The sequence below is a fragment of the Rana temporaria genome, chromosome 1, assembly GCF_905171775.1.
Source record: "Rana temporaria chromosome 1, aRanTem1.1, whole genome shotgun sequence".
Classification (NCBI taxonomy): Eukaryota; Metazoa; Chordata; class Amphibia; order Anura; family Ranidae; genus Rana; species Rana temporaria.
In genome coordinates this window covers 23,257,961-23,276,521 of record NC_053489.1, presented here as the reverse complement: position 1 = coordinate 23,276,521, position 18,561 = coordinate 23,257,961, and the positions used below count along the sequence as shown (strand labels likewise).

The 18,561-nt window shown below is 43.3% G+C and overlaps 1 protein-coding gene across 1 annotated transcript in view; it reads right to left on the bottom strand.

The window, feature by feature from the left end:
* The window catches only part of LOC120928959 (vomeronasal type-2 receptor 26-like), a 48,116-nt gene that overhangs the window by 8,741 nt on the left and 20,814 nt on the right, over positions 1–18,561 (bottom strand). Inside the window, exons 3-4 of the mRNA XM_040340140.1 lie at positions 17,840–18,073; positions 5,913–6,036 (exon numbers count right to left, since the gene is read on the bottom strand). Of these exons, the coding sequence (XP_040196074.1) occupies positions 5,913–6,036; positions 17,840–18,073 (358 nt within the window). The remainder of the gene's footprint in view (positions 1–5,912; positions 6,037–17,839; positions 18,074–18,561) is intronic.

The window sequence follows — 18,561 nt, the reverse complement described above, 5'->3', positions numbered from 1 at the left end:
AAGAAAACTAGGGGGGTTATACTTTATAACACTCCTTGTAAACATAAACATCAAACTGTGGGTTTGGTCACCAGGTTTTCCACCCATGAACGACATTTACAAACACCCATTGCCAAAAACTGGCATTTCCTCACAGAGGACTACACTATCTCGAAATATGTTAGACCCACCCCCGAACTCATTTTCAGATGAGTAGCCACATCGAGGGAACAAATTACCTCTAGTCACTACGTACCACATAGGGACAACAGATCCTTACCACGAGGGACATACCAATGTGGGAATTGTCCACGATGTCAATGGTTTTGAGAGGCATAAGACTGAATGGCCAATGGCATAGATCTAAAACTGCTCCACCTCCCGTCTTCTACCACACTGCTGGATGGCTTTGATGTGAATAGGTGGCTGTGTGATTGGGAGTATGGTGCTATGAGGGACTCTATGATCGGGGGGACTGTGTGATTGGGAGCTCTGCGATAAGAGGACTTGGTGATTGGGATGACCTGATATGATGAGAGGACTCTGGCATATAATGGGGACTTAGACACATAGGGAGAACTCAAATGTGTAGCTTTGACTCTATACATGATGACTCTATAGCTGACATGATAGAGGATCTTTGATGTGAAGAGGGACTTTTGATGGGGAATTAATTAATCAAGGTAGCTGAGTGCATCATCAAAGATTCAGGTTTACCATTGATATGCAACATTTACATTTTTTATACTGTATTATTAACTGGGTACCTCTGAATTTTGCATACTTTTAAAGGGTGTCTGGAAAAATGTTGAGAAACACTAGTCTGAATATATTTTCCTGGTGCTACCCCATTGTCCGCCTACAAGTGGACACTATGTATAGGTTCCATAAATGTTAACTACATATTCCTCCCCTTTCTTTAATTTAGGTAGATATCTTTGGGTTGGTCACCACACTTATACAGTAAATAAGTATATGATCTTATTATTAATATAATAAATATAATATAACATCATTTTATTTCCTCCCCCACATGCCCCTTCCCCTGACTTCTCTCTCAAGATCAATGGCACAACTTCCGGTTCCGGGCCTGAATGGAGTAGCTGCCTTTCTAAGCTCCCACAGCGTAACCTGAAAATCTGGCCTGTAAAACCTGCCTGACACATCCTTATCATTAGCAGCCTCTCCAGGTCTCCCTGCACGCCCTGCACGCCCATGGATCAGTGTGTGGTCTCGGCCTTGCCGGATCCCTCAGCAGACACACCGGACATTGAGGTAAGCAGTAGCGCGGCCTCCCCTCCTCTCAGCAGACCTCCTCACCACCCCACGAGGGGGACCACAATACAGAGCGCATAGCACAGGCTGTGGTAGCTCTCCTAACGCCCATTATAGCTGCCTTGGTGGAAAAGGCAGTAAACGCAGGGATGAAAAAGATCAAGGCCCTATTGGGGGAACACGCCACCAAACTGAATGAGATGGAACACCACCTATCAAACATGGAAAAAGAGCTACACCAGGCACAAGCCACTGAGCAGGCCCAAGACAAGACAAACCAATATATTTTACAAAAACTGGACGATTTGGAGAATAGGTCCAGAAAGAGCAATCTGTGATTCGTAGGCATCCCAGAATTCCTACAAACATCAGCACTTGCACAACTCTGTGCAAGGTGCATTTCGGAAACCCTAGGCCTCCCAAGCCCTTGCGCAGTGGAGCGGGCCCACTGCATTGGAGCCTTTAACACCGACCGCAAATCTTCCCGACCGATCATCGCCAAGTACTTGAATTACTCTGACAAAGCCTCTATACTACAGAAGTTCAGACAAACCAGGTCTCTCCAAATCGATGGAATGAGGGTCCTGATATTTGCAAGTTACTCCATTGAAGTATCCAAAAAAAGAAGGCCTTTCAACACCCTATCCCAAACAGTACCGACAGTTCCTCACCATAAACTTAAACAAAACAATCATACAATAACAGCCCAAACCTCCCAAATCGACTCCCCCACTAGGAAAATGATTTCCTGGAACATTAAAGGGCTCATATCACCCACTAAGTGTCTAAAAATCCCTTGGCACCTCAAAAGACTCAATGCTGACATTGCCCTACTCCAGGAAACCCACCTATCTACCCCTTGATTTCCATTGCATGTAAAAGCTCTGGGTGGGCACAGTCCTAGGCTCTAATGCCATTGGATGTAAAGCAATGGGTTCTAATTTTGATACACAAAAGCCTCACCTGCACGGTGTTGTTGAAGTCACCTCAAACGACATATACTGTATGCTCCCAATAGCCCAGGTAAACAATTCTTTGGAGAATTGTCAACCTGGCTACTCCATGTCCCACATCCCACATATAGTTGGAGGTGACTTCAACAACACTTTACACTCAACAGACAACAGATCCTCCCCCAAATGCCTCCGTAATGTATCTGATCCTAGCGATCTAACACACTTCACATCCAATATGGACTCCCTTTGGCACCTTCTACACCCAGCTGACAAAGAATTCACCTTCTATTCAAACCCACACAATGTTTTCACCAGAATAGACTACCTCTTCTGCTCAGACAACTTGGTCCCTATGCTATCCGGTGCGGACATCCACGACATTGTCATCTCCGACCATGCCCCCGTCCCGGCGACGGTAGACAACCCAGACCTACACCCAAACCCTAAGCTTTGGTGTTTTCCATCCTACCTCCAAAACAATTATGACTTCCAACAGTACATAGAGAAAGCATGGACAAAATTTTCATTGGCTAATGAGCCACATTCCGACAACCCAAACCTTTTCTGGGAAGCCAGCAAAGCCTTCCTTAGAGGTCAGATCATATCCTATGCAGCTTCTTTCAAAATAAACACCCTGGCAAACTATAAGACGACCAGTGCTAGACTGCACCAGGCACAACACTCACTATACACCGCAAACTCGCCTAACAATAGGAAGGGATTGCAGGCAGCCAAGAGGGCTTTTGACACTTGGGCAGACACTCTTCAACTGACAAAAAGGACACATATGGATGCCACCCTCCACAAATTTGGCAACAAAGCAGACAAATTGCTAGTAAGGCTTTGCAAGGGCACATTCCGACCGACTCACATCCCTTCCCTTTCCTTCCCTCGGGCTACAGTCACTCATTGCAATAAGACAGAGTCATACTGCAATACTACTCCTCATTATATGCCCCAGACCCCATAGACAGGATGACAGCGCAATCCTTCCTTGATAAAAAATACATACCTATGGTCACCACTTCCCAACTTGAGGCCCTCAACGCACCCATCTCTTTCCAAAATACCATATGCAACCTAGCTCCCTCTAAAGCCCTAGGCCCTAACGGGTTCACAGGTGAATTCTATAAAACCCTACAAACAATAATTAAACCCACCCTTCACAAGGTTTACTGCGGCATATGGTCTGGCGGCCCTTACCTACCCACGGGAACCAAGCCATCATTAAACTACTATCAAAAAAGTAAAGACCCGGGCTCCTCTTGACCCATATCACTACTAAACCTAGACTTCAAAATCCTCTCCAAAATCATTGCCACTAGACTAGCCGCCATAATTCCCTCTCTGATTCACCCCGCCCACTCAGGTTTTGTGATAGGAAGAACAGCCACTCTAAACATCCAAAAAGTTATGATGGCCCTAGAACATGCTAAATGCAATCCGGGAGGGGACTAAGCCATCATCACCCTGGACATGGAGAAAGCTTTCAATAACGTCAGCTTCGACTGGCTTTCCATGGCCATGTCAAAAATGAGGTTCACTGGCCCCTTTACTCACCTTATTGATGCCATGTACACCGCCCTTTCAGATGAATTCCGCCTCCAGAAGGGTACAAGACAAGGATGCCCCCTATCCCTGCTCCTTTTTAACATCGCACTAGAACCCCTGTCCAGGTAACTATTCCAAAAGGACCCTCTATACGGTATCAATATTGGCAAGCATGAACTCCACACATCTTTTCCAGATGGCAAACGTTCATGGACTCGGCATTATCTCCAGAGGATGGGATAACTATGAAAAATACTCATTCTCCTACTTTGGGGCCCTCCCCTACCGATCAACCCACAACCGTGGTCCTTAAACATTTCAAAACGTCTGGTAGGACCCTCACCTCTTCATCACCATCACCCCTTCAACCAACATCGTGACTGAGAGCACCCCGCTCATTACTTTAGCCAAAGCCTTGGTGCCTCCATCCCTCTCTTCGGCACAGTATGAACTTGGTGCACACTTGGTGCACACCTTTTGGGCATAGGGTGACTGAGAAATATTAATTATTATTATTAATATTAATTATAAATTACATGAGATGGGACATTACTGATAATATATGTATTGCGGGAGATCTGGACATATTACAGGTGATTTCATTCTGACCCACACCAGGTCAATATACTCTTAAGATATTCCATTGTCCATTGTGTGATGCTAATACTGTGTTGTGTCTATTGTACTGATTGAGTCTGTAAGGGTCAGATGTCTAGCTTTGAGGTGTTTATTGAAGCTGGCTCCTGAAAGACATTCCATTGCGTGATGCTAATGACACTGTTGGTGTGAGAAGCCTATTGATGATCAGGTGTGAATATGCTATTGATGATAGATATGTGTTGTGAGTTAGCAGTCTAAAGGTCAGACGTCTGACTTAAGGAATGTGTATTATGAAGTAGGTGAGAACAGCTTGGCGGAGCCATGCTGTCTGGATAATGTTTAGTAATTAGCCCATCTGAAGGTGTATTGTGTTATACGTGGGTGGAGAGTTTCTTTGTCCCTGTGATTAACTTTAACATGCTGTACTGTATATAAGAAAGCTAAGATACCATTAAAAGCGTTCATACATTTTGAAACAAAACCATCTAAGGTTTTTCCGACTGAAAATCGTGTGTATAAGAGAAACTTTGTTGGGAGGGGAGGGAAGCTACATTTCAACTTTAAAAGATATCTTACATGTAGTATATGGACTTTACTGAAAGTTCTAAATGTCACTGCTAGGATCTTAACATAAGAGCCCAGTAAACTGTCTGTAGTTAGTTTGAACACTATGGCCCAGATTCACAAAGCACTTGCGCCGACGTATCTCGAGGTACCCAACGTAAGTGCAAATATGCGCAGTCGTATCTGTGCGCCGGGCCCACAAAACTAAGATACGCCTAAAAACAGGCTTCATTCCACCAACGTAACTTGCCTACGCCGGCGTAGAGTGGGCGCATATTTACGCTGGACGCATGTGGCGCTCACATTGATTTTCTATTCAAATATGTAAATGAGGGAGATACGCCGATTCACGATCGTACTTGTGCCCGACGCAGGCTACGACTGGTGCGCGTAAGTTGTATGTACGGCGTAAAGTTATGCCCCATAAAGGAGGTGTAACTCAGCAGCATCCATGCAAAGGGCTGCACCAGGGAACCCAAGCTGGCCTATTTTACGTAGTTTACAATGGATGTGAATATGGCTGGACGTAGGTTACGCTCACGTCGTAGGCAGTGATCTGGCGTATCTTGGGCAGTTGTTCCGACGTGATTCTGAGCATGCGCAGAACGATGCGCCCACGTCCCGGCGCATGCGCAGTTGGTGATACGTATCTGTCTGGCGCCTAGGAAACCCAGCGCAGTTTTGGGAGGAAGTGCTTTGTGAATTCCATGCTCGCATCTCTGCGCTGCGTCGGCGTAGCGTAAAGGAGATACGCTATGGCGGTATAAATGTGTGCCAGTGTCTGTGAATCCAGGCCTATCTCTATATACATGAGGTTTTACCCCAATAGTCCAAAAACTTGTAGGCTAGAAGTAATATTACACCATCCCACATTATTTTCTGCACCACTAGAATGCAATATACTCTGCTTTTGCACATCTTTGAATTTCAGTGTAAAGTTAAAAAACATTAACAAATATAACTGTAGAACTATAAAATAAGGTATACCAGTCTTATTGGATATCTGCCCTTCTGAACATGGGACACAGTCATAGCAGCAAGAGTGGATTGAAGTTCCTGGCTTTTTTCTGTATCCGGGCAAACAAGAGTCCACACACTTAGATTCCAGCTTCTAAAGAAGGTGAAAAAAATAAGTAAGTTTCCTTGTGTGTAAGAACATTAGTGATGAGCTGAACACCCTCCGGTTCAGTTCGCACCAGAACATGCAAACAGGCAAAAAATGTATTCGAACGCGCGAACACGGTTTAAGTCTATGGGACACGAACATGAAAAATCAAAAGTGCTAATTTTAAAGGTTAATATGCAAGTTATTGTCATAAAAAGTGTTTGGGGACCTGGGTCCTGCCCCAGGGGACATGTTTCAATGCAAAAAAAAGTTTTAAAAACGTAGGTTTTTTCGGGAGCAGTGATTTTAATAATGCTTAAAGTGAAACAATAAAAGTGAAATATTCCTTTACATTTCATACCTGGGGGGTGTGCATAGAATGCCTGTAAAATAGTGCATGTTTCCCGTGCTTAGAACTGTCCCTGCACAAAATGTAATTTATAAAGGAAAAAAATACATTTTAAACTTAAACTTGCGGCTATTCATTAATTGTTGGGTCCCGGCAATACAGATCAAAGTCATTGAAAAAATTGGCAAAAATAAAATAAAAAAGCGTGGGGGTCCCCCCAAATTCCATATCAGGCCCTTCAGGTCTGGTGTGGATATTAAGGGGAACCGTGAGCCATTTAAAGAATAAATGGCTCGGGGGTTCCCCCCAAAAATCCATACCAGACCCTTAACCATTTTCCCTCCCACATTATACACCAGGGATATGCAATTAGCGGACCTCCATGCTTCTGACTCTGGTGTCATGCTTGTGGCTGTCAGAGTCTTGCTATGCCTCATGGGAATTGTAGTTCTGCAACAGCTGGAGGTCCGCTAATTGCATATCCCCATTATACACTATCCTACCCATGTTATTTTATATAATTTTTCTATTTTTTTTGATGTGATTATACACGAGGTCATGGATGGCTAGGTTTTGTAGTGGTGGCAGGGAGAACAGGATTCAGATTTCTTTTGTGCTGTTTTTGCATTATTGATTGTTTTGTTACATTCGACCAGACTAGTTTAGTATATGGCACAAAGTTTTTTTTTTTTTTTTATCTAACATTCGTGTTGGAGGAAGCAAGTCCGCATATGGGAAATTTCGGCTTGCAATTTATAGTGCCTTTGTATTCTGGCCACTCAGTCTGCAGCAGGATAAGTGAGACTCCCTTACAAACACCACCATTTAGTAAGTCTTCCCCTAACATTCCCCCTCCCACATCACATACCACCCATCTACTGTTATTCATTTACACATGAGATTATGGCTAGGTCTTGAAGTGGGAATAGGGGGAATGGCATTCAGACTCCGTTTGTGCGGTTTTTGTATTATTGATCTTTTGCCTAAGGCCCCGTACTCACGACCAAACATGTCTGCTGAAACTGGTCCGCAGACCAGTTTCAGCAGACATGTTTGGCCGTGTGTTGGCCCGAGCGGACCATTTTGGGACGGATCAGACAGGTTTCCAGCGGACAACTGTTTCCCGGACTTGTTTTAAAACAGTCCGCTGGAAACCTGTCCGCCCGGACATGTACGGTCGTCTGTACAGACCTACCGTACATGTCCTGCCGCCCGCATCCCTCGCATGCGTCGAATGACTTCGACGCATGCGTGGAAGCATTTTTAAGGCGGCCCGCCCACGTCGCCGCGTCATTGTCGCGGCGACACCGCGTCATCGACGCGGCGACACCGCGGACACGCCCCGCGTAATGTTTACGCACGGGCTTCTGTTCGATGGTGTGTATAGCCATCGAACAGAAGTCCCCGGGCAGTCCCCGGCCAGACATGTCCGATGGAAACGGTCTGCAGACCGTTTTCATCGGACATGTCCTGCCGTGAGTACTCGGCCTTATTGGAACAGATTGGTTCAGTATATGGCACATATTCCATGTCATTGTTTAACATCCTTGTTGGAGGAAGTGAGATTGCAATTGGAAACCTTAGAATGTCATTATGTTCCTTATGAGGTGTAAGACTTATAACATCCAGCTTTGGTCAACTACAGCATTTCTCCATATTTCATTGGTACAATCCAAGATGGCAGCACTTTTTGAAACACTGTGAATGTCAAAGCATTTTTTACCTTTTATTCTTCCATTTTTTATTTCTATTCTTTATTTTATTTTTAGATGCACCTTCGGACTGCGTCTATGGTTTTTCTGCACATGATCCTGTGCTGTTTGCATGATTTAATTTAAATAGAAAATGGAAGATGGAAGACAATGGGGTCTTAGAAGAGTTCTGCCCTTGACGCATACCATAATGTCATCTCTGGTTTGTCCATTATATTCCATGCTACATTAGTATGTGTCTCTTTGAGCATTTTTTGCATAATATTATGAGGATATATAGACGCTTCAAAATGGCATCCAAACCAGAACGACGTGGTACAGCGTATAGTATCATAATCATATATATATATATTATTTTTATACAATACTATATTTTTATATATGTGTGATTTACATAAAATACTTTTGTTTTTGTTTTTTTTAATGAGCTCTATACTTGATATCATTCACCAATGATCATTTAGACCATGATATGAGCCTATTACATCCACTTTAAGCAATATATGTTCATTTCAAATCATTTTATATCACAGTACACAAAGATTGTGTGTGAATTTTGTGACATTTTATACAGTATGTCCGTGTGTGTTTATACACATACCGATAAACAATTTTTTCCTTTTTTCACATTCAATCATCTACTTATTTATCATTGTTGTATTGTTTAATACTTTATTAATTCATGGTATACACATATCACTTTTTTCACCATATTGGTTATGATATATATTTGTTTCACACATGGACACAGATGATCTTTTTTTGTCATCTTTTATCACTGGTATAAGATTTTTTATTTAATCCCATACACGATAGCAGCCCATGTGTGACGCATCAGGGTTCATCAAAGTGTTCCATTGACTAACGATCACCTGTGGGTTAATTGGTGAAATACCCCATTCACCTTTTCTTCCCTCCTCTTTTTAAACACAGTTTTTGTCATTGTTCACCAGCTATGAGTAAGCATCACATGATGTGACTGTATTGCTTTGGTTGTTTTTGGATTTTATTTGTACAGATAAAGACATCGTTTTAAGGAGTGCGGCAGTCCAGGACCTTCTTCTATCCAATGTAGCTGTGCATAGCCAGCACCCTTTTGGTTCAGTGGGACTGAAGCAAAGCCAAGGGATCAGCAGTTTTTAAAATGGTATTATTTCTCAGACCCTTATCCAAGCACGCAACCTGGCAGGCCGCAGTAAAAGAGGGTGAGACGAGGGAGTGCCTCCCCTCCTGAACAGTACCTGGCCACATGCCCTCAACATGGGGAGGATGTCCCCATGTTGATGGGGACAAGGGCCTCATCCCCACAACCCTTGCCCGGTGGTTGTGGGGGTCTGAGGGCGAGGGGTTTATCAGAATCTGGTAGCTCCTTTAACAAAGGGGACACCTAGATTCCAGCCCCCTATGTGAATTGGTAAAGGGGGTTCATTGTACCTCTACCATTTCACAAAAGAAAGTGTCAAAAATGTTAAAAACCACACAGACACAGTTGGGATAAGTCCTTTATTTAAAAAAACATTCCAGCGTTATAATCCATTCCCAATTTCCAACGGTGATCCATTCTCCAGTAACACTGCAGTCTCCACTCATTCTCCAGTGAGGAACGAAACCCCCATGCGGCTGGGGGATACCCTATGATGTGGGCAGGTGACCCTGTGACCCCGCCCCTCTTACGCTTAATGGGGGTTTCGTTTCTCGCTTGAGAATGAGGGAGACTGCAGCGTTGCTGGAGAATGGATCATCGTTGGACATCGAGAGACAGAATTACATCGTTGGAAATTCATTTTTATTTTAAAATAAAGGACTTAGGTCTGTGTGTTTTTTTTATAATTTTTTACACTTTCTTTGTGAAATGGTAGGGGTACAATGTACCCTGTTACCAATTTACATAGGGGGGCTGGGATCTGGGGGTCCTCTTTGTTAAAGGTGGCTTCCAGATTTCGATAAGCCCCTTGCCCGCAGACCCCCACAACCACCGGGCAAGGGTTGTGGGGATGAGGCACTTGTCCCCATCAACATGAGGACATCCTCCCCATGTTAAGGGCATGTGGCCTGATAAGGTTCAGGAGGGGGGGCACTCTCTTGTCCCCCCTCTTTTCTTGCGGCCTGCCAGGTTGCATGCTGGTACAGATTTTTGGGGGAACCCAACACCAATTTTTTTTAAATGGCGCGGGGTTCCTCTTAGACCTGAAGGGCATGATATGGAATTTGGGGGGGACCCCACACTTTTTGGGGGGTATATTCATACCAGACCCAAAGGGCCTGGTAATGGACTGGGGGGGACCCCTGTCGTTTTTTTCAATGACTTTGATCTGTATTGCCGGGACCCGACAATTCATGAATAGCCGCAAGTAGTTTTAAATTATTTTTTTCATTTAGAAATTACATTTTGTGCAGGGACAGTTCTAAACATGGGAAACATGCACTACTTTACAGGCATACTATACACACCACCCAGGTACGAAATTTAAAGGAATATTTCACTTTTATTGTTCCACTTTAAGCATTATTAAAATCACTGCTCTCGAAAAAAACGGCCGTTTTTAAAACTTCTTTTTGCATTGATACATGTCCCCTGGGGCAGGACCCGGCCCCCAAACACTTTTTATGGCAATAACTTGCATATTAGCCTTTAAAATTAACACTTTTGATTTCTCCTATAGACTTTTAACGGTGTTCCGCGGCTTTTTGAATTTGTTTAAATTGTTCGCTGACAACACTAAGCCAGTGTCTCGCACTGGAGGAGTATTCATGGCAGGCTGACAATGCTGCTGCTAATATTAAGTCAGTTGTTTTGCATTGATCTCCGGGTAAGAAACTGTAAAGAATTTTCAAAGAATTGCTTAAAGTGGTTCTAAAGTCAGATTTTTTTTATCGCAATACATTATATGCATTAAGATAAAAAACATTCTGCATGCAGTCACCCCCCTCAGCCCCTCTATAACTTAACTGAGCCCCATCTCGTGAACCCCTGGGGGTTGTAGTCCGGCGTACAGTGTGGTATAGCCTAGATAGTTCGGAAGGCGCGCCGGGGGGGGGGGGGTTGAGGGGAGTTTGTAATTGTATTTTCTCTTTCTTTTCTTTTTTTTTTTACTTCCTCCCTGGGGGGGAGGGCACCAGAGAAGGGATTTATGTTGTTGAAAGAAGGGGAAGATTTCAATGTTATATATAGTTGATATTATTGTTTTTTTTTTCTTTTTTTTATTATTATTGTACTTAATGTGGAGAATTGTATACATGTTTCTGCAATGATGGAACGATAATGTGAAGTGGCAACATGTAAACCACAAAAATGGTGGAGGGTATAAAGAGAGAGGGGGGGAGAGGAGGTGGTAAGTTAAGAGTAGGGGTAGGCTAGGGATTTTTGTAGAAGGTAACACTAAATAAAAATTTGAACAGACACGGTAATGGCAAGTTTGAAGGAAAAAAAAAGAAAAAGGAAAAGAGAGAAGATTTTTTTTTTTGGGTATTAAATATCACATTATAGGGCGCCATCAGCTCCCTTCTTAATCATATTTCGGGAGTGCATTATATAAGTACACAGGGAAGGGTGGGGGGACAGGGGATTAACGTTTTTTTTTTTCTATTTTTTTGTGGGTATTAAGTACCGTATTTATCGGCGTATACTGCGCACTTTTTTGCCCTGAAAATCAGGGCAAAATCGTGGGTGTGCGATATACGCCGATACCCGCTTCCCGCGCTGTGTTTGAACCACTGCGCCGACATATACCGAGCGCAGTACACTCGGGTATAGTCGGGGCAGGCTCGGCTCTTCTCGCGGTCACGTCCTGTGCGTCCTGTACGTCCTTTACGCGAGAGGAGCCGAGCCTGCCCGACTATACCAGAGTGTACTGCGCTCGGCGCAGTGGTTCGAACACAGCATGGGAAGCGGGGATCGAGCGGGGAGGACACCACGATGGTCTCAGAAGGACGCCGGACCGGACGAGGCCGCCGATGGATGACGGGCAGGACGCGATGGACGACGATGAGGGGCATCCAAACTGTAAGTATTTTTTTTTTTTTAAGGAATTTAACTTCAAGTTCGGGGGTGCGCGCTATACGCCAGGGGGGCATTATAGCAATAACGCGATGAGATAAATACGGTATCTCATTATAAGGTGCTATTAGCTCCTTTCTTAACTATATTTCATGAGTGTATTACACGAGTACACGGAGAGGTTTAATTGGTGGGAAGGGTGGGGGGACAGGGGCTAGGGGATCAAAGGGGTGTTTTTTTTCCTTCTCTTTATCCCTCCCTCCCTGGGGGGTATACATAATTAGGCACCAATAAGTTCCTTTCTTAGATGTATTTTGAATAATAAGTCACACAAAAAGTGGAAGTGGGAAAGGGAAAGGGATAGTAGGGGGGTTATATATATATATATTTATATATATATACATTTTCTTTTGTATCCTCTCCTCTACCTCATTTTTAAATTTTTTGTTTGTTGTTATATTCTTGTTGTTGTTGTGCAATTCTCCCAGGGTGGGGGGTTTTAATTTATGTATGTGTATTTTTATATGCTTTACCTTTCTAAATTGAGCTGTGGGTTGGGCATCCCGAATTTCTCATCCTACTACTACAGTATGCAGCACAACTCGCACAACTGACAAGTTATTGCTATTGAATCGATCGACTGTGACCCCATTTCTGTGGCTAACATGCTGTGGCTCCAATCAAAAGATAGGGCTCACCTCTCGAACCCCATTACTAAACACTCCCTAACCATCTGGGACAAATTTAGGGCCACCCGTAATTTTCAATCGCCCCACAACCCCCTACTTTCCTTCAGAAATACAGCCTTTTACCCAGCTTGGGAATCCCCTATGGCATTCACAGCCTGGTCTAGCGAAAATCTATTTAGACTCCGTAAGTTGGTCTTTAATAATGCTATCCGACCGTTCCCTACCTTATGCCAGATTTTTGGACTCCCTAGATCTGAACTCTTTCGCTACCTGCAAAATCTCATCCCTCATATCCATCTTTATTTAATACCAAAACAGCTGTTTTTTCTTTAATTACTTTCAACTTTTTTCACCTATGAGTATTATTAATAGACTGATTATAGTCTCTATCAACATCCCTCGCATTTTTTTCCACATTTTTATGAATTCATTTTTTTGTAAGCATTCTCAGAGTCACAGTATGTGCCATTTTTTACTTCCTGGTCTCTTTCAAAATGGTGCCAGTACTGTTTAATGTTTTTGATCTATAAGAAAATGGCGCCAGACCGGAAGTAGCATTTTAGACTACTAAAATATGGCGCCCCCAAGCCCTGTTTGTCCCCATTAACTGGATTTCTGACATCCTGTGAGGGTTACATATAAAAGGTGGTTGTTTTGCTGGTAATGTAATGCTCCTGATTATGCGTGTGTCGCAAAGCATACCTGAGGTCCATCCGCCATTATGTCTCAGGCTGGGGCTACCTGATATAAGTTGTTTACTACCGGCATTTTCCCTGAATATACAGTACATATGCAGATGTTATAAACGACTGTGATATGCTTGGGGGTCGAGACACAATTCTTCAAGTAGTCTGATGGCATCAGATGTAAGAGGTGTGACGCAGTAGCATATGTCATAGCACTTTAATTTGTGGACGACTGTGTGTTTTTATAGTTTTATATACTTTTTAATATCTTGTTGCAAATAAATACTACACAGACTTTTTCTCTCTGGCATTTGTTATTCACTGTCTGGATAGATGTCCATGTAAAAAATTGGAAGAACATCCTTACCCCAATCTGTTGCCTAGTACACACGTGCGGTTTTTCCGTTGGATAAAAATCTTATGGTTTTCCCAACAGAATTCCTCTCAGGCTGCCTAGCATACACACGCTCAGACCAAAAGTCCGCCCGTCCAAAGCATGGTGACGTACAACGCGTACAACGGCACTATAAAGGGGAAAAAAGCGACATGTTTGCTCAGAAGGGAGGTCTATCCCGTGACCTTGCTCCACTCATCCAAAAGGATGTCCCCTAGTTCCGTTAGGAATGGGGAAAAATAGAACACTCTCTCTAAGGCTACATCTCCACTATTGCAACCCCAAAGTGGTACGATTTAGAGTGCTACCTTGATACGATTCTGTAATATAAGGAGAGGTGCTCATATATCCAATAACTGTAGTATTGGCCACATCCCTGGGCAACATATGACAAAGAAGAATATACCCCCTTGGTGGGACTTTGCAAGCCAAACACAGTATTAGTATAAAATGGTCTTTATTGTGAAAAGATAAACATGTTGGCACTTGATGCAAGCACACAATGCACACCTAGGTGCAAATAGAAGCAACACAAGTGCAATTTAGCAAACGAGTACCACCAAAGACAATAAGTGTGCCAAGATTGGCAACAAATAACAAAACAAAAGACAAAACATGAAAGCACTCTCCTAGTGGGCGATGTGGATATGCCCGGCGCGTTTCTGGTTGACAAACCGTCATCAGGGGCCACGGGAACAGAGTAGTGCAGGTTTTAATTCTGTTTATAATAAAATGATAGAGAACACATCATAAGACACTATACATGCAAAACAGGCACTAGGTTAAAAACATGTTCACGGAATGTAGCATATAGCAAACGGGTAACGTACCAAACCACGTAGTGGACTAGGTGTGTATCCCCCTAGAGTAGTCCAAGCTCAGTCCAAAAGTTATATAAGGGTGGGGTAGCGTCCGAACAGCCCTCACTGCCTAGTTGTAAAATTGAGAATAATGTAGTAACTGTACTGGTCATGCGTTCAATAACTCAGGCCAGCATGAAATTTTTAAACATGGGTGTGCAGAGCATCACCAGCCCAGTCCTCGGCTAATGGTCTACACAAGGAGGAAAAAGGGAAGGGTTGGAAAAAAAGAAAAGAAACAGCAAGAGGGGATAGGACAAAAGGTAGTGAGGTGGTGAAAAAGGGGTTCAAAAAAGGGGGGCAGGTGTGGCCCATACGTGGAATGACGGAAGCATTGAAGGTGCTAATATACGATAAGCTATGAAGGTAGAGTAAACCTGACCATAAGTACGCAAACAGGGGGGAAAAACGAACATAATTACCAGAGGAGCGGAAGTTAGAAGTTAGATACGATTCTGGGTGCAGCCTTGAACCAACTTTACAATCTCTGGATCCAAGCTTCATCAAAAGTCGTACCAAAGTAGTGCAAGAACCTACCCAGAGTCGCTGCAACTTTAAGTCGCATAAATCAGAAAGAGGTACAATTGAATTCAATGGTGTCCAAAGTTGCATGACAAGTCACACTAGAGGAAACTTCCTCTTGCTTTGCAGGAGACTCTACAGGTTTTATTCATGTACATTCACCTTCATTGCCTTAACCAAAAGGTGTTACAAAGGTAAAGACTCATCTCCCTCTGCCTCCAAGTGGGAGAACACATTGCAATGGCTTGTTGAACGTTTCTTGTGGCTTGCATCCCATTCTTTAAGGGATTCTGTGCCATGTGCCTCACCAAAGATTCCATTTGCTGGAAATCAATACCTCTTTTCCAAACCGCCTGGGCTTAGCATAGCTCACACAGAGACTTGTCCTATGGAACCAGAGTCAGGCAACCCCAGCAGGCTCACTCCTGGAGCGGCTGACATAACGGTGCAGGAGGATTCATAGCTTCTGCTATGAAAGCTGGCCCTTGATGCTGACCTATGCCAAATACATCTGAAAGAGGAATGTTTTGACCTATAGAGGTCTTTATCATCTTGTGCCATGTATTATCATTCTAACTTAGGACTCCCAAAAGCAAAAAAATAGGATATAAAGGAAATGGTTAAAGCACAAAAAAGAGTACCCAGGTCAGCAAGGAAAGGAAAGGGTTAAAACCACCCTCTCATACCTGCTACATAAGGGCTGGCCACATGAGGGGGGGGGCAATGATACATCCACAGGGGCAGATCCACGAAGAAGTTACGACGGCGTATCTATTGATACGCCGCATAATTTCTATTTTGCTCCGGCGCCTGATACGCCTGAAGCTGGGCTAGATCCGACTGGCGTACGTCTTAGTACGCCGTCGGATCTAAGGTGCATATTTACGCTGGCCACTAGGTGGCGCTTCTGTCGAATTCCGCGTTGAGTATGCAAATTAGCTAGATACGCAAATCCACAAACGTACGTCCGGCCGGCGCATTTTTTTATGTAGTTTTTCGGCGTAAAGGTACCCCTGCTATATGAGGCGTACTCAATGTTAAGTATGGACGTCGTTCCCGCGTCGAATTTTGAAAATTTTACGTTGTTTGCGTAAGTCGTTCGCGAATAGGGCTTTGCGTAGAATGACGTTCACGTCTTAAGCATTGGCTTGTTGCGGGTTCATTTCGAGCATGCGCACTGGGATACCCCCACGGACGGCGCATGTGCCATTCAGAAAAAACGTCATTTACATCGGGTCAAGTAAAATTAATATAAAACACGCCCACATCTTTAACATTTGAATTCCGTGCCCATACGCCGGCAGATTTACGATACGCCGCCATAACTTTAGAGGCAAGTGCTTTGTGAATACAGCACTTGCCTCTCAATGTTGCGGCGGCGTAGCGTTAATACGATACGCTATGCCTGCCGAAAATTACGATCCGCTATGTGGATCTGGCCCACAGTGTGTAACTTCCCAGACAGACAACCTGTGCAGGTGATCAAATCATAGCAGAAACACATAGAGGCAGCATACCAGAGTGTTAATCCAGATACCTGTGATGACTGAACACAGCATTTAGGGAGACTGCTGCAAGCTGCCCACAGAGAAATACCAATATCAGCAGTCACCCAGGGACACCTGGCCGGAAGAGAAAGCATCGGCTTTGAACGTCAATGCACTCCATCTGGCATAGACTGGTAGATTTTAGAGCCAGGGAAGAAAAAACAGACAAACAGAAAAACACACAAACCGCTGCCATGGAATATGTAATATAAAAGTATACATCACCGCACGCGGCATGAACACCAATCTGCAATTTAATCCTGCTTCCACGATCAAACCGGACCAGGTAGGCTGATCACACCGTACTTGGGGCATATAGGGCCACCTGCTAATAGCTGGGCTATCTAGCCAGGCATCAGATCTTCCAGTGCCCCTTCCATTTGCCCACTTCATACCATGCTAAAAGCCAAGGCCTATTGGAGTATCACGATCTGTCTTTCCCAATGGTCGCCATTGGCCGGTCTTGATCACAGAGAGGAAAAAAACGTAGGTAGTCGAATAACCAAACCGGTCCTTAGGAGAAGAACAAAAAAGGAATGCGGACTCTGGCTCAGAGAAAAGATTTATGGCAATGGGTCCTATAGGGGAGGAGTGGAGGAGTGGAGGTGGGGTTAACCCATATGTAGGCTGCCATGGAGTCGGTCAGGAAAAATATTTTTGTAACTGAATAGTGCCAGCCTTGCCCTATTTATTCTTTTTCATTTTGAACAGATATAGCACAAATATTTCAATAGTATATTTAAGACAGCAAACAGGAGGAATAAGAGTAATGTATACATACACTTGAAATCATTTGAGGGAACGGAGTCATTCCCCATAGAGGACCCCATAATCCATGAGTTTGAGTAAGAAATGATCCTTAAAAATATTTTACTTTATTGTTTAATTTCTATATTTATACTTATATATGAAGGGCAGATAAGGCTAATATAATGTTTGAAGCAATAAGGTGATGCTCAGAAATGTCATTGCTTGACTATCATTTTTACATTACAATTGTACAATGGGTGGCCAATGTCATGAGAAGTGAGTGCCCCATGTGCTCCTCCTCACCGTATTGTTGTCTTCATTCCATGTTATATTGTTGGAGTTAATATGAAGTTGGTCTTCTTCTTTAGCCCATGGTGTGTACAAACCAACATCAGTATTATGTACCGTAAACAGGCGGAAAGACTTCACCGTATTTATTATTTTGTAGTGGAAAGGAAATTCACCATTTTCATCAAAGAAGGTCATTCTGTCTGCCGTCGTATATGGATTTTTTATTTGTTTCACATATTTATGCAACTGGAGGATAGAAAAACCTCAAACAAGTTAAAGCTGAAGTTTAATTTGTTTAAATTTTACTTTTCCTTGTTTCTCCATCTCCCTTTGTCAACCCTTTTTTTCTAAATAAAATCTTTATTTTTATATTATATGTCTCATATTAAATTCAATAGTGTTTATTGATTTTCAATAAAATACAAAGATAACATCTACTGTATATCCAACTCAAAACAGTGTATACTCGTATGGGACAATGCTTGTTTAACAGTAGCATTAAAGGGGTTGTAAAGGTACTACATTTTTTCCCAAATAGCTTCCTTTACCTCAGTGCAGTCCTCCTTCATGTATCTCATCCATCCATTTTGCTGTAAGGCCTTGTACACACGGGCAAACATGTACGATGAAAAGGGTCCGCTGGACCGCTTTCAGCGTACATGTCTGCCCGGGGATTTCTGTATGATGGCTGTACACACCATCATACAGAAATCCGTGCGTACTCGATACGCGGT